The sequence below is a fragment of the Bufo gargarizans genome, chromosome 3, assembly GCF_014858855.1.
Source record: "Bufo gargarizans isolate SCDJY-AF-19 chromosome 3, ASM1485885v1, whole genome shotgun sequence".
In the NCBI taxonomy this organism is placed as follows: Eukaryota; Metazoa; Chordata; class Amphibia; order Anura; family Bufonidae; genus Bufo; species Bufo gargarizans.
The window spans coordinates 159154514-159172266 of record NC_058082.1 but is presented as its reverse complement, the minus strand read 5'-3'; the positions used below and the strand labels follow the sequence as shown (position 1 = coordinate 159172266).

The 17753-nt window shown below is 43.5% G+C and overlaps 1 protein-coding gene across 2 annotated transcripts in view; it reads left to right on the top strand.

Annotated features, from left to right (window-relative positions):
- The window catches only part of RDH5 (retinol dehydrogenase 5), a 47704-nt gene extending 33901 nt beyond the window's left edge, over positions 1-13803 (top strand). For both annotated transcript variants that reach the window (XM_044284922.1, XM_044284921.1), the window contains 2 exons: positions 188-351; positions 11280-13803. In XM_044284922.1, coding sequence (XP_044140857.1) covers positions 188-351; positions 11280-11503 — 388 coding nt within the window. In that variant the 3' untranslated portion in view covers positions 11504-13803. The remainder of the gene's footprint in view (positions 1-187; positions 352-11279) is intronic.
- The last annotated feature ends 3950 nt before the right edge of the window (positions 13804-17753 follow it).

Sequence of the window (17753 nt, the reverse complement as noted above, 5' to 3'; positions counted from 1 at the left end):
TGAATAATCACAAAAGGTTGCACGGAAGCAGGGAGATGCAAAGAAGCTGCTGGGGAGGGGGAGTTCAAAAGTTTGCTGTGGGGCTCAGTCATTTCTAGTTACCTTACTGGTTTGATATGTATGAGAACGTCAGGCATCCTGTGTGGTTATATGATAAAAGTAATGACATTTTCCATTCATGCTACAGGAGAGATACGCAGCACTTTGGTGTGAAGGTTTGTATTATAGAGCCTGGCTTCTTTAAGACTGCGGTAACCGATCTGGATTCAATTGAACATTCCTTGAAGCAGCTTTGGGACCAGATGCCACCTGAGACCAGGAAGAGTTATGGGGAGGCATATTACCAAAAATGTGAGTGTCTGGGACTATAGGGTTGTAAGTTAAGCAGAACGATAAAAGCCTCTCTCTACACATTTAGACTCTAGGCCAGTGATGACCAACCTTTTAGAGACTGAGTGCCCAAACGGCAACCCAAAACCCACTTATTTATCGCATAGTGCCAACATGGCAATTTATCCTGAATACTACCATGCAATATAGTATATCTTCCAGGTAGTTTATAATTTAGCTATAATAGCCTGCCTACATTCAATGTACTACCTGTGCTGTTCATAGTGCGCTGATGAATGGCAGGAGAAGTCTAAGGCACATTGGTACACCATAGACTTTTTCCAGGGTGCGGGTGCCCACAGAGAGGGCTCTGAGTGCCGCCTCTGGCACCCGTGCCATAGGTTCGCCACCACTGCTCTAGACTGTCACTTTTGTTCTTTCTTTGCGGCTATTGGCAGTTTTGTAATTTATCAACTGAGATTGTAGTTACACAACTTACAGTGAGGACATTTCTGTAGTCCAGGCCTGCACAACCTTTCTGGGTCACGTTTTTAACTTGTTCTACCTTAAAGACTAACTAAACTTTTTTGAAGCTTTTGATGTCATAGGGACATATCAAAAGTGTTGATCGGCGGGGGTCCCAGCACAGAGACCCCACGTTCTCAAGAAAGAGGAGTGAGAAGCACTCAGCTGTGAACTGCTTCTCCTCACTGCTGAGTGCAATAGTGTAGACCGTCTCAATAGAAAGTCTTCACTATCGCGCTCACTACATCGCTCAGCAGCGAGGAGGAGCAACGCTCTTCTGAGCACTTATGACTCCTTGTTCTAGAAATCGTCTCAGTGCTGGGACCCCTGCCAATCAACACTTTTGATATGCCCCCATGACATATCAAAAGTTTCAAAAAAAAGTGAGTGCTGCAACCTGCGCAGTTGCATAGGGCCCAACTTTATGGTGGCTCGTTTTTTTAAATATATATAGAAATTTTATTTGGTTTTTGAATATTATGACAAAACACAAACAACATAGGGATATGCAGACCATCAGTAACACCACAGTCAACATTTAAAACTGTGGGTCCCCTTATAATGTTCATTACTAAAGACAGCCAGGTCAAATAGATGCACAGTTTTATTATGCCTGCAACCTCAAACGAGCCTGTCATCAAGTCCACCGAAGGCCCCAGAACCCTGGTCACCCACAGCAAGTAAGTCTCCCCCCTTAGCTGTTCTGACCATTCGGTCAGAGAAAAAGGCCCAACCAGACATTGTATTTCTACATCACTCATGCATTTAAGAATAAAACATCTCATTTAAAAAACAAAAACCCTGAGTTTGTTTTTCCTTCAATCTATCTAGAAGACGTTTCAGTTGCTCAACCATAGTAGAGATTGAGAGTGGATCCATGTGCCGCCACCGTTGTACAATACATCTTTTTGATAATCAAGCAAATCGATTAAAATAACTCGACAAACTTGAGTCATTCCATTCATCGTCATAACGGAAGAGAAACAGCTGGGGCCTCAGGGGAGCCATCCGACCCCCGCATAACATGAAACATATGGCTCACTTCTTCCCAAACCTCATGGATCCTTGGACAGGTCCAAAGGCCATGACCTAAATCATATCAAAAGTATTCAAACTATCTCTTTGTCCACCTCCCTCAAATCCAATATAAAAACAGACTTGGGCCTAGTTCACATGAACGTATGGCTTTTATAGTTTTTTGCGGTCCATTTTTCACGGATCCATTGTTCCGTTTTGAGTTCCGTTGTGTTTCCGTTCCGTTTTTCAGTATGGCGTATAGAGTAATTACATAGAAAAAAATTGGGCTGGGCATAACATTTTCAATAGATGGTTCCACAAAAACGGAACGGATACGGAAGACATACGGATGCATTTCCGTATGTGTTCAGTTTTTTTTTTTTTTTGCGGACCCATTGACTTGAATGGAGCCATGGAACGGGATTTGTGGGCAATAATAGGACATGTTCTATCTTTCAACGGAACAGAAATACGGAAATGGAATGCATACAGAGTACATTCAGTTTTTTTTTGCGGAACCATTGAAATGAATGGTTCCATATACGGAACTAAAAAAAAAACGTCCCACAAAACGAAAAAAAAAAAAAAAAACGGTAGTGTGAAAGAGGCCTTAATGGGAGTCTGTCACATCATTGTCACCAATATAACTTTCACCCTTGCGGTAGAGGAATCTGGCAGGCCGTTCCGTCGGCAAAACGTATGCCAACTGATTGCATTTTAAGACAAATGCAAATGCATTAAGAGAACGGATCCGTCTGTCCGTTTGTAATATGGACAAACGGATCAGTTTAGATTTTTTTTTTTTCACATTTTTTTCGGTCTGCGGAAGGGCGGATCCGGCATTCTGGTATTTTGAATGCTGGATCCGGCACTAATACATTCCTATGTAAAAAAAATCCTGTATCCCCCATTCCGGCAAGTATTCAGTTTTTTGGGCCGGAGATAAAACCGTAGCATGCTGCGGTATTATCTCCATCCTGATCAGTCAAAAAGACGGATGCATCCTGAACGGAATGCTCTCCATTCAGAATACATGGGGAAAAAGCTGATCAGTTCTTTTCCGGTATAGAGCCCACAGAGGATTGAAAATGCATCCCTACCCTCGCTGTGTGTGATTTGTGTCTTTATTCCATGTCCAGAAAAAGTGCTTTTTTTTCTGCTGGAAAGTGCCCGGCTGGGCAGGGTTTGCTGTTCCCTGTGCCCAGTGCGAACCAGACTGAAGAAGGGGGGAGAGCTGCTTTAGCTGCTCATATCTTGGGATTGGTAGCATCTAGAGCTATGGTCTTGTTTGAAAATTGGCATTTCAAACTTTCAGACCAGAATATCAGCATTATATGCATTGCATCTGAAGATGTAGCTGTTAGATATTGTCAGGAGGGAAATCAGTGAAACCTGATTTTGCTTTCACTTTTAACTGCATTCTCTGCCATATCAACTTCTAACAGCCATATCTTCAGATGTAATGGATATAATGCTGTGATTCTGGTACTGTCATATCTCTAGCTGCTATCAATCCCACGATGAGCACCTAAAGCAGTCCAACCCCCTTCTTAAAGGATTTGTCTGGGCTTTTAATATTGATAACCTATCCTCAGGATAGGTCATTAATATCAGATCGGTGGGGGAGGGATCTGACATCTGGCACCCCCGCCAATCAGCTGTATGAGGATACAGTGCATGCATTGTCAAAAACCATAGACAGCAGCGGACAGGAAGAGAGAAGGGAGGCGACGTATGCGCTCCGAATGAAAATAACAAACAAAGAAATCCCTCAGGGGGTTGCTACGCCAATATTTAATATGAAATTAGAATTTAGTGGTCACTAGGACCAGGCGTATTTTCGCAGCTCCTCTGACTAGTAATAAAACTCGATTTTATTTAAATACTTTAAAACCAATACATTTCTTGGGAACATGTTTAAAAAATTCAGGAGTACACAGAATCAGGGTCAAGTGCCAGGTATCCATGTACACTTCTTATACGTTAAACCTTCATACTATTTGAATAGACTGGTTGTGTATCATCTCTTGATTCAGATAATGCTTGTAGGCATCCCTGACAAACTCCTGCCTGAAAAATCGAAACCTGTGTCCCTACATGTTTCGCCGAACCTGTCGGGGAAACTAAACTGGTGCGCTCCGTCTCCTCATACAGATGTTTGGCAGGGGTGTCGATCTGATATTGATGACCTATCCTAAGGATAGGTCATCAATAGTAAAAGCCCAGATGATCCTGACAATTTTTTTCAGAAGTAATGGATATAATGCTGATATTCTGGTCTGAAAGCTTGAAATGTCAGTTTTCAAACAAGACCATATGTCTAGATGCTACAAATCCAAGATATGAGCAGCTAAAGCAGCCCCCCCCCCCCCTTCTTCAGTCTGGTTTGCTTTGGGTACTTGGAACAGCAAACCCTGCCCAGCTGCGCACTTGGGATCCGTTTTCCAGCAAAAAACAAACAAAAGAAAACCTTTTTCTGGACATGGAATAAAGATACAGTGCACAGGTATGCTTTGGAATGTGTTTACAATCCTCTATGGGCAGTGCTGTTTGGTGAAAATGAGGTGATAGACTTCCTTTAAAGAGGACCTGTCACCTCTCCTGATGTCATTTTTTTTAACTACTTGCATTCCCATGTAATAACAATTCTTGATCATCTTTTCTATGATGTGCCATTCCTGTATTATCCCTGCTAGAAGTTTACAAATAAATTATCAGCAGTCTGCAGTAAAGGTACAGATGGGTGTGTCTGACTCTGTCCAATCAGTGCTGCCAGTGGCAGACTGTGCAGGGACACCCCCCAAACTGGTAACACCCATCTGTACCTTTTACTGCAAGTTGCTGACAATTCATTCATAACTTCTAGTAGAAATGATAAAGGAATGGCACAACATGGAATTATAAGAATAGATGCTCCAGAATTATGTAATGGGGAATGCAAGTAGTTACTAAAACAGACATGTCAGGAGAGAGGACAGGTCCTCTTTAACTTGATCATATTGTATAACCTGAAAAAGGCTGAGAGAATATTTTTCAATCAAGGTGTCTCGGGAAAGCCACTGTGTTTCAGTCGTGAAACAGATGTTTAATCAAAGAGATACCCTTAGTCAGTGGCGTACATAGAGAGGTAAGTGCCCCATAGCAAGGATCAAACCAGGCCCCCCACACAGGACGGAAGAGTTTCTGCCTAAACCATTTTCAATGGGCCATTTTTTCCACTGCCTCATTTGCTAAAAGCTGTTCCTTTAGAGGGTAGAGTCCTGACCAAGTTTTCACCCCCAGTAGAAGAGGAGATGATCCCAACTGGGCCCCCTCTTGCCCTGGTCCCCATAGCAGTTGCATTGTCTGCCACTATGATAGTTACGCCCCTGCCCTTAGTTCTCCACTCCCTGTCGGTTTGTCCTAGAGGGGATTCAAGGTGACCCCTCAAAGTCAGATGTTTCAAATTCCTATAGGACAACTGATATAGTTTTCTAAGGGTTCACCACGTTGCAATATTGTCATATATTATAACTGACTGCTTTATCTAAGAAGGGATGTATTGTGACCACGTATACAGCAGGGTTACTGAGGAATAGGGACCACAAAAGCGGGCTTCAGGAGACAAAGCCGAGCAATGACTGGTACCGCTAACCCAACCAGTGATATGTCTAGCAATACATGCAAGAATGTAGCCTTGTATGTTTTGTGGGCTCATTTTAAAAGCAACGTACTGCTCTCTGTTAACCTGCATGTAAGGAACTGTCATGGTACACAATTAGATGGAGTCCGTCCTAGGCTTTACATATGTCTGATATATCCATTATTTATCACCTAGAGAATAAATCGGATAACACCTTTACCCCTTCCCTTCGTAAACAACTTTATTTATTCATTGTTTACTCCCTGCCTTCCAACTGCCATACATTTTTTTTATTTTTACGTCCACTAATGGAACCATTTACTATTCTAGAAGATGTGTTATTAAGGGAGTGGAATTGGAAAGAAACACAATTGTACAGGTTTTGTAATTACAGATTTCACTAGGTGGTAAAAAATAATGCATTACTTCATTACGCAGGTCAGTATGATTACACTGATACCAAATTTATATTGTTTTTGCTATGTTAGTACTTTAAAAAAAAAAAACTTTAGAAGAAACATTTATTACGTTGCCATATTCTGACACCCAGAAAAGGGGGTGATTTGAATTTGTTTTAATGATTTGTAAAACCTCTAGTCCTGCTAGATTAACATGTGATCATCAAATTACTGATACCATAGACCATTGCAATCTATTGGAAAATTGCTATGTTCCAGCCTGAACTTTACTATGGCAGACCTCGGAGCTTTCTCAAGACTCCAGGCTGCCATAGCAACTGAGCAGCTCCTGCAGTCTCGTCAGGTGAGCCATTCACTCCCTCTAAATAGCCTCTTAGGATACTGTGGTTGCAATTGACAGTTAAATGTCTTGTAATCAGAATTGTCTCTGATCACAGACACTGCTGGGATATGTGTGCTATATAAGGCTACTTTCACACCAGCATTTTTGATGGATCCGTCATGGATCAGCAAAAACGCTTCCATTCTGATAATACAACTGCATGCATCCGTCATGAACGGATCCGGTTGTATTATCTTTAAAGGATAACTGTCATATTTTCATTAAAAAAATCAATTTTAGCATATGTTACTGCTGCTGCAGCATTATGCATAAAGCAATGTTTAGTTTCCTCACTTACCACTGTTTTCCTTGAGTTTTCCACTTAGTTACGTCTGTTTTGAATCCTACATTATGAGGATCTTCTCAAGATGGCTCCTCTGCCAGTGCTCTGAGGCCAAAACTGCATTCCCTCAGGTCACATACAAACTTGCTGTAGCCAGCATCTTCCTTTCAGCCAATCAGATTGGATTATTGAGAGACACGCCTCCTCACTCTGAAGCCTAATGCAGGCATGCAGTGTGAAGGACCGCCCCTCTGTCTTCCTAGCCGGAGACAGATGAGCCCTAGCAACGATCTTTTAAGGGAGCAGTGGAAAGGGACAGAGGACATTAATGAAAGCTGCTATTATAAGGTAATTACAGATCTTTTGGCAATCATTGACAGACTTACTCAGGTATACATGCCTAGCTCTAATAAACTAGCAAATAAAAAAAAATATGACAGTTATCCTTTAACATAGCCAAGACGGATCTGTCATGAACACCATTGAAAGTCAATAGGGGACGGATACGTTTTCTATTGTGTCAGAGAAAACCCCATGACTTACATTGTGTGTCAGGACGGATCCGTCTTGCTCCGCACCACATCGTGGACACAAAAACGCTCCTGAGCGGGGACTATCATTAGAGGGATTGTCTCACTTCAGCACATGGCATTTATCATGCTTGCACACAATAGTAAAAAGCGTAGGCCTATGTGCATTCTTGCAGTCTCGGCGACCAGAGAGGAGGGCACTTTATAGTGTGCAAGCACGGCCATCGCTGCTGATTGCAGGGTGGTCATAACCCCTGGAAACGAGAAATGTATAATGTGATGGAAAAATGAATCCAGCCAGCAAAGGAAGCAATATGGAGAATCCCAATACATTAGTAAGTGCCTTGTATTACCTTTCTCTACATGATAAATGCCATTTGCTGAAGTGATATAACCAACATCAGCCATACATGTACAGCGAATTTTGGGGAGATGTTAACCCCTTCAGGACCAGACCAAGTTTCATTTTTACATTGTCGTTTTCATCTCCCCACACTCAAAGATAGGAAAAATTATTTGTGGGGTGAAATTGGGGAAAAAAAATATGGCATGACTACCCTTTTCTGCAGGTCAGTACAATTACAGTAATACAAAATGTATATGGCTTATGTATTACTACTTTTCCTGGTCTTTGCGGCCAGGTGTCAGTCGTATTACACATTCGGCAACTACAGCGTATGGAAGCGCTCAGCTCATAAGCCTGCTCCATACATTCTTTGCGCACCTTGGACTTAAAGTTATGTATGCCCCAATGCCGGAATGGGTTTTGGATTTCTAGGTGGTCCATGTACAGAATGCTTATCTTTGGCCAGAGTAAAGATACAAAGAGGATCTCTAGCTCTGGAGGACCTGTCCTTCATTTACACACACAGGTCATTTCCCCTGTAGTGCGAAATAGAACATTACGGACAGCCATAGATTACAGCTGACTGCTGGGGGTCCTAGCAGAGGGACTATTTATGGTCCGCTTATTAGTCAAGAGATTCTTTTGAAGCAATCCTTGCAAAAAATGTAACCTTGTTAGAAATGTATTAAAGGGGTTTTCCAGGAATATTTACTTATGCCCTTTAGCAGGGATCACCAGGTGATTCATAGTTGCCAGCTCCCCGCTGCTCTGGTCCTGCACCCTGGGTCCTGGTCTGTATCTTCCAGTCCCTGGCTTCTTTACTTTCAGATGGGGTATGGATATGATCATGTGTGCCACTCCAGCCAATGACTGTCTTTAGCAGTGCCATGTCCCTACAGGTAACCCAGGAGTGATGTGCTGCTAGAGGATATGTCAGTGCTGTAGCCAGCCATTGTCTTCAATAAATCCCAGCAGAGCTCTATACACAAAAGAGAAAGGTCGTGTCAGTGCGGTTCACTGTGACAGTTGTGGTTGTGTAGGCTGGCTGCATGCCCTCTCACGTACTGGCTGCAGGCTGACACCTGTGTGGTGTATTGTGTGACCTATGCCTGTGAATGTGTGTACTCCCTGTGTCTGCATATCGGTGCACTTCTTGTCACTGTTGCCTTGCAGGCTGGCTTCATGTTCTCTTGTGTCCTGGCTGCAGGATTTCTCCTGTGTATGCTGGTTGTTTGGGAATGCGTGCTGGCTGCGGCCTTTAGTGTGTTAATGGTGTCTGAGTATGTGGATGTTCTTTGACTTGTTGGTGTCTGGTTCTGGTGGGGTTAAGATTCTCTGGTCGGCCTGTGTGGGGCTTATCAGGTGCCCTCGTTATTGAAGCTATTACTATCTTGTGGTCAGTTCTGTCTTGTGCCTTGCTGGGTGTAGCCCCTTGCTGCTGACCCAGGGGGGTTTGCCATGTGCCTTTCTGTGTGGTGTCGCCTGATAAAGTGTTGTTGCTGTTGTTATATCCTCGTTGATGCCTTGTCTGATCGTCTGTACTTGTTCTGTGTTTGGATACTGTCTGTTTCATGCTTAGCCTGGCAGTGCTCCACTGCTTCTGATCCTATCTGTTCCATGTACAGCCTGGCAGTGCTCCACTGCTTCTGATCCTGTCTGTTCCATGTATAGCCTGGCAGTGCTCCACTGCTTCTGATCCTGTCTGTTCCATGTACAGCCTGGCAGTGCTCCACTGCTTCTGGTCCTGTCTGTTCCATGTATAGTCTGGCAGTGCTCTACTGCTTCTGGTCCTGTCTGTTCCATGTATAGCCCGGCAGTGCTCCACTGCTTCTGGTCCTGTCTGTTCCATGTATAGCCCGGCAGTGCTCCACTGCTTCTGGTCCTGTCTGTTCCATGTATAGCCCGGCAGTGCTCCACTGCTTCTGATCCTGTCTGTTCCATGTATAGCCTGGCTTTCTGCCTCTGTTCCTGTCCTGTGTATGTCCTGCCTTCATGAGAGGGCTCCTGGGTTCTCTGGAGGGAGGACATCTAGTCTGTGTGCAGCTCTGTCTATGACCGCCATGCTTCCGTTCTGCATGGGGTCCAGCCATCTGCTTGTGTCCTGGTTCCCGTTTGTCTTGTCTGTTCCTGAGTTTGTTTGGATTCCAGTCCTGCTGTTGTCTAACGGTGCTCTGCAGCTAGCAGCCAAGTGTAACGGGACCTTCCTGGAGGTGCGACCAGTGAGCCCTCAGCCAAGTTCACCCCTATCACCAGGGGCTCTTTGAAGAACGGGGCTTACTGGCTCATCGCCCTCTGGAGTTTACTTCTAGTCTAACTGTGCACTTGGTTCAGTGGTAGTGCTACCACTATTGCCTAACCTGCTTATACCTTACTGTCATGTTCATTTATTACATGTGTAATAAAGTATTCTGTTGGTTTCTGGTCTGTAATCTGCCTGTGTCCTGTTTGCGAGTAGTTCTGGAGGTCTGCCTGGCCCTTAGAACGTGACAGGTGGAAAATGGGGTGCTGGTTCCAATGTAGTGCACCACATTACAACAGGTGCGGAGAATAGGCCAAAGCCAGAAGTGGGTCCAAAAAACAGAAAAGGTACAAATCTTTCCATTCTACTTTGTTCTGTTCCACCCCTGGCTTTGACTAACAAATACTGATGCAAAATACTGAATAAAATACAGTGTTAAAGTGATCTAATATATATATTCTGATAGGACATCCCTCAGAAGTTGTATGCCTACATATGAAATCCGAGGCATATACCGGTGGCCCTATTTTACTTCTATGTGCTCCATTTATACACAAAGGAGTAGTTGCATAAATCCACTCCGGGGCAGACTGAAAAATTAAAGTGGCCCTGGAAAAAAAAAAAAAAAGTTGACCCATGTTGTAGGCGAATCCAAATTGACAGTAGGCAGGGCAAGCAATACCATAGTGCAGAACTAAATACTGCCCAACCAGAACCAGATACCACAGTACAGCACAAAATACTGCCAGCATTAATTAATGCTGAGAGCATCAGATTTTATGTTCCTGGCTGGTGGCCAAGATGAGAACTTGGGCGGCCCCCTGGGCATTAACCAACCGGGAAGATTCCCTGTAGGGCCTATGGCCAGTCCGCCCGTGACTCCACCTGATGGCTGCCAAAGCAACGCCATTTAGATAAATGGAACTGATTTTCAGTTGCAGAAACTTCTTCAACAAATTTGTAAGGTATTGATGTCTTGGGTTAACGGGATGTCAGCTGAAAAAATCTAATCAGAATTACTGGTGCCTCCCATATTGTACACGCAACGTTTGCTGCCGAAACTGATCCTGTAATCTGGAGAAATTAATATTTTAATAAATATGCAAATTACGTCTTCAGTACACCAAGGGTGGTCTCGAGATGCTTCGTTCACTAGAGTTACCTTTCCTCCTAGCGCCTCTCGCTCTAGCTTGATTGACAAGGCCAGGCTTCCCAATCAAAATTACACCTAGCCCAAAAATCCCACCCCAGTACTGCCACATGAAACCGTGGCGCATGCGCAGTACATCCCAGCCCCTGGAATGAAAGAATAGTACTGTGCATGCTCCAAAGTGACCTTGGCACATGTGCAATATGTTCTGGTTATGACATTTAAACACATTTTCATAATTGATTCGAACTGAAAAAAAATCACTGTTAAAAATGCCTTGATGTTCAAACCTAATTTTATACTTTCCTTCCAAATTGGTTTTGACCGCACAAACATACATTTGGCAAATACATTTTTAACCTCCATTGAATGGTTCCAATATTCAACATCAGTGGTAATATATCTAATATTGTAATTTTTCCCCCCTTAAAAACAGATATGAAAGTGCAAAGGTTGATCATGAACTTCATCTGTGATGCCGATATCTCCAAAGTGCCAAAATGCATTGAGCATGCCTTAGAAGCCTCGTACCCTCGAACAAGATACAGTCCAGGATGGGATGCCAAGCTGGTGTGGCTACCTGCATCTTACATGCCAGCCTTCATTGTGGATGCCGTCCTTGCCATCGTTCTACCTAAACCCGAACAGAGAGTCCGCTAACACACATTCTTGAAAATCCTCCAAATCTGGGTCTTAGGAAAGTGAGGATTTCATTTCCAGACTGGCACAAAGCTTGTTTTGTACTGGAAATGCATGACCACTAAGAGGCTCTACGTTTAATCAGAGAAATATGTATGGTTTTTATTTGACAGAGCAGCGTATTTTCTGTGTGTTTATACCCGCCTTACTACCAGTTTTCATGCATTTTAAAATGTCAGACCGTGAAATAGCGTTCATTTGATGGTTTGTAGTAGCCTGCCAATTTCCTGGCTGAACCAGTGCAAGCTTCTGATGTGACAGGTTCAGTTCTGGATGACAAGCCAGAAATAAGCTGCTGATATTGACTCACGTGACACAATGGGTTAGATTTATTAATACGGTCCTAATTTTAGACAGTCAGGAACTGTACACGATGTCTTGCAGGGGTACATGCTGTACAAGAAATTTAATGCAACTTGCTAAACTTTCTTTACGCCATCTCAAGATAGTTTTCACAGAGGGGGGAATTTATCAAGGACCTTTTGGCCTTATTTTTATTTGCTTAAAAGTTGAGCTATATTGGGTGGGAAATGTAGGAAAGTGAATGTGGTTAACCATATTAATTTGTTTCATAGGTGCAAAATCATTCCAGGAGAGGTTGGCATAAAAAAAAATTGTGGAGTAGCATTTCTAGACAAAAGTCCTAGGTTTAAAGATGCACCAAATTTAATAAACAATTCATAGTATTTGATAAAATTGGCACAAATGACGACAATGCAAAGTACCCAAAACTGACTTTAAATATTACCGTGATGATAAATTCCTCCATAAAAAATTTGGCAATTCTGGCACACTTTGCTTCATAAATCTCCCCTAATGTTAAAGAGGTTATGCCACAATTAATGTAAAAAATGAAAGTCAGACATCATAACAAAGATAGAACCAGCTCTGTACCTTATATATGGGCCCATAGATCTTCCAATTCATTGCTCCAATTGTTTTGCTAGATTCTCTTCAGGCTGGCAGCTCAGTGGGCATGTCCTTTCTGATGTAGGTATCTCCTTATCAGCGCTCAGGGGATGTGTCCTCTGCTGCAGCTTGTTCCCTGTAAGGGCTCACGCACACGACTGTGGGTCCACAATATACGGGCCCTGGACGTTTTTGCACCGCATCATGAATGGGTCCGCAATCTGGAAGGTCCAGTGTGGAACGGAGGCATGGAACCCCACAGAAGCACTACGGAGTGATTCTGTGGGGTTTCTGTTCATGCCTCCACACCGCAAAAACACTGCAATGCTTATTTGCGGTGCAGACCACCTGATGCGGATCGCGGACCACATTCAAGTGAATTGTTCCGCATGCGGTGGCCCTAAGGTCGGTGCCCGTGCATGCACAGTCGTTTGCATGAGCCCTGTCGGTTTCTAACAGCAGATACGGCTGGTGGCATCTGTAGGATGGAACTGAGCATGTGTGACCACTACAGTAGGTGGACGTTCACATTACTATACAGATTAAACACCATTATAACAAAATAAAGATAATTTTTGTATTTAATGGACAACAGAACTGTTTCAGATTAGACCCTATACGCAACAAATAGCTAATGAGATTGTGAACTTCCATAGATCTAACCATGAATCTTGGCTGCTTAAAACGCCATACTTCTCTATGTTTTGTGTTTTGGTATTGGCACTAAATTACGTTTGAAGGGAATGGAGCTGAGATGCAATACCAAACACAACCTGTGGACAGGAGTGGTGCTGTTTTTTCTTGTTTTTTTTAAGAAAGCAACCATGTTTTTCTAGTCCTGGAAGATTAGGCTGCTTTCACATGGCCGTGGATGGTCTGTGAAACACACTTGGTTTGAAGGTTACATTTCCCGGACCAGCCAAGGTTCATTCAAGCTGAACTCAAGGGGTGATCCATGATGCAGTGAGTTCCAGCCTGACCATGGGTCCAATGTCCCATACTCCAAAGATGATGAGTACAGGACACCGCAGGCAGCTGGAACTCAAAGCATCTTGGAACTTATCACAATGACAAAAAATTTTAGTCATAGCTCTGTGGAAAGCTGGGTCGCCATTACATTTTGCATAACTTGTCAGATCTGCAATTCTAGAAAAGCTGGGTGACAACCCCTGGGTAAGCTGTATTGTCAGCCATATTGGATGGCTGAATGGAATTTGTACCTATATGACACAAGGCAACAATTCACAGACTTTACATACTGTAGTGCAATCACTCGACGGTTCTGATTTCTCTTTTGAATTCTTTCATGTGAATATTTGTCTGATTCTAACAATAAACATTTTTTAACCACACATGTTGTTCAGGAGATTGTGACCTTTATTGATAAAAGGCCTAGAACACCCTGCGTGTGCGTACTACAAGTGCTGTACTGTTCTGTGCAAGGATCATGTAGGTGACCATGCTCAGGATATTAGATGACTAGTCAATAGGCACCGATACACAGTGGACGGAGCCGTGTGGTTCTGGTACCTGTTTCTGCCATGGAGCTCCTGAAATTAGCTGATAAGGGGGGTGCAGGAAGTTGGACCTCCGCCAGTCTGATATTGATGACCAGTTGTAAGGATAAGGACACAGCCTAGTTTGGTACCTAAAGGGGTTATCCAATACTATAAACTGCCCCCCCCTTTCCCCATATGCCGGGCCCCTCACAGGGAATATACTTACCCCGCTGCCGCTGCTTCTTCTCCCTGTGCTCGGATGAAAACACCTGGGGGGGCGTAGCAGCCAATGGCAGATGGGGGCGAGCCTGGGACCAGGAGAGGCGCGGGGAGAGGGGTAAGTATATTCCCTGTGAGAGGCCCAGCATATGGGGGGGCAGTTTATAGTATTGGATAACCCTTTCGCCGGGAATGATTTTAAAATGGCTGCAAGGAACCTATCCTAGAAAGCATGCAGGACAGCTTGCCTAAACTTGCAGAGCTGCCGAGGGGCTGAGGTCTCACTACACACTATGCTCTGGCACTTGCTTATACTACATATTGGTGAGTGGTCCTGTCAGGCTGCTCAGCCGTGATGGCATATCATAGGCAGGATCACATCATTACCATCTATTGTAGAGCAGTGTATAGTGAGGTTTCGCCATCGCATCCCCCTAGCAGCTCTGCAAATGGTGGCAACCAGTCCTGCTCACGTTTTAGGACAGGAAGCTGGCAGCTATTTAAAATCTTTCTCGAAGAACAGTGTTTTTTTTAGTTTTATCTTCACATTTCCAAAGCAATTACTTTATTTTTTCACTAACAGCCATTTGAGGGCATTCTTTACGCAGGATGAATTGCTTCTTATTAATGTCACAATTTGGGGGCACTTCTATTGTATTCTATAAGGCTACTTTCACAATAGCGTTTTTGCTATTCAGCAAAAACGCTTCCGTTACTGATAATACAACCATCTGCATCCGTTGAACGAATCCGGTTGTATTATTTTTAACATTGCCAAGTAGGATCCGTCATGAACTCCACTGAAAGTCAACGAGGAACGGATCAGTTTTCTATTGTGTCAGAGAAAAAGGATCCGTCCCCATTGACTTGCATTGTAGGTAATGGGGATCCGTCTTGCTCCGCATCCCAGGACAGAAAGCAAAACGCAGCAAGCTGCGGTTTGCTCTCCGGTATGAGAACGGAACAGAATGCATTTTGGAGCACTCCGTTCTGTTCAGTTACATTTTGTCCCCATAGACAATGAATAGGGACAAAAAACAGCTGACCGTTTTTTTCCGGTATTGAGACCCTATGACGGATCTCAATACCGGAAAATATTAACGCTAGTGTGAAAGTAGCCTAACTATATAAATTTATTTTGGGGGGAGGCAATTCAAAAAATCGACACAATTCTGACATTGTTTTGGGGTTTTGGTTTTCATGGTGTTCACTGCTTAGTACAAATTAAGTTACCTTTATTCTTTATTTATGCCAAATTTATATGGTTTTTATGTTTCACTATGTTCAAAAAAATAACAAGCATTTTTTTTCTGAGAAATAAAAAAAGATTTTCATATCACCATACTGCTCAAAAAAAAACACCACAAAAAGCTGTGTGTGGCAGGTAAAAAAATAAATAAAAATTTTGCCTGGAAAGGCCATATCAGGGTACAGCCACACATGGCTCTTCTGCGGCATATATGCCATGTGTACCTATAAACATTGTTTGTCCTGGTTATAACCTTCACTCCTGCTCTGCTTATAGATCCTGGTGGCCTCATCTTTTGCCGTGCACCCTATTCACAGTAGTCCTGCACATGTAGGTAAACTGCCCTCAAATACCTATGTTTTGGAACACCTATCATATGTACTATGGCCAAACTATCGTATGGTAGGTGCTAGACTGACTCACAAGTCTGTGTGCATGACGGATATCAAACTCATGGCCCTCCACCTGTTGCAAAATGACAACTTCTATCATGCCTGGACAGCCTACAGCTATAAGGGCATGCTGGGGGTTATTGTTTTGCAACAGCTGAAGGGACATGAGTTTGAAATCTCTGGTGTAAGTATTAAAGGGGGTTCTCCAGGGATTTACCTACATTCTTTCTTCCACAGGTATCTGAAAGACAGAATTTACGTAAAGCCTTGGAGAACCTCTTTAAATGAAGGGATCTGGTTCTGTAAAATAACATGGAAGAGCTAGTTACAATTAGTTTTAAACGTGGAGTCTAAAAACACCTCTCACATACCCTTTTTGACATTTTTTAATTGTAAGGAAAGGGATGCAAATGAGCTCTTAACAACTCTGCCTCTAATGCCACTCGATGTAGGATAGCTGCCTTACAAGTCAATGTTCAGCTCTTTAATTAAGCCTTGAGACATGGATATTATAGACTTGGATATTAAATAAGCCAACACCTCATCTGCAGGCAGCTGTTTTGGGGTAATTAACCCTCATTAGTGCAGAGCAGAGAGTACTGGCTTGACTGGGTGAGAGGCCTGTCAGGGTTAAGGGGTACTATCTCTCCTTAGGGAGAGAGCGCCTTAATCAGCGGGAGGAGAACGTCTCAAGGCTTAGTTAAAGAGCTGAACATTGACTTACAGGGGGTTCAGACCTGAGCGTTCTGAAACGAGCACTTTGTATGCGCGATTGTACGGGCGTTTACAATCACGCATACAGAGACAGGCGTGCACACATTGTCGCGCGTTCCCGAATATCTATGTGCGGGAACGCGCGACAAACGCCCCAAAAAAAGCTCAAGAACTTGTTTGAGCGTCGGGCGTTTTACAGCGCGATCGTACGCGCTGTAAAACGCCCAGGTGAGAACCATTCCCATAGGGAATCATTGGTTTCTCCTTGTTGAGCATTTTACAGCGCGTAGGAACGCGCTGTAAAACGCTCAGGTCTGAACTTAGGGTTATAGGATAGCTGCCATACATCTGGTGGCATTAGAGGCAGAGCTTGTTAAGAGCTCATTTGCATCCCTTTCCTCCTAGAATTCCAGAGGAGCATATATGGCCTATAAGTCTCCTCACGCTGATTAAGGCGCTCTCTCCCTAAGGAGATATAGTACCCCGCTAGAACTAATTGTAATGTACACAAGGCTTTATACAGGCCCCACAGTTTACAATATTTTTAGCACAGCATGGTCCTTAACCACTGTCACTCTAGACCTCACCCACAATGCCACAGACACTGCCAGTCTTTGACAAATGTGTTTGGCTGGATCTTCTAGCCAATCAGCATGGGCATTTCACCATTAAAACACCTATATTACAGAAGTAAATGCAGATTGGTGGTCTGCATATACCATAGTGCGGTACTACATGTTCTGTACTATCCTTTTCCTGTACTTGGATGAGTTGCTCCAATGGATAGTGAGAGTGGCTCCATTTCACTCTTACTCTACACTGTGTACTGTATAAGACCCTGAAGAAACTCCTTTCCTCTATACAGAAATTGGCTTCCAACAGCTATTTCTGACTATAGTGTGCACTGCGCTCACTCAAGACATAGAAGAGTCACTTCTCAATCCATTCCTCTGGATCATCACTTGAAGCACCAAACATGCCCTGGAAGAAGCTACTGTCAAACACCTGGTGACCCCATAGTGGAATATTTCATATGCTCGAGGTAACTTTTTTAAAGGGGTTTTCTGAGATATTAATACTGATTATCTATCCTCAGGATAGGTCATCAGTACCTGACTGCTGTGGGTCTGACACCCGGGACCCCCACTGATCAGCTGTTCGAGAAGGCAGTGGCACTCGCAGTAGCTTCATTGCCTTCTCACAGCTTTCCTTTGGCCATGGCGAAACGT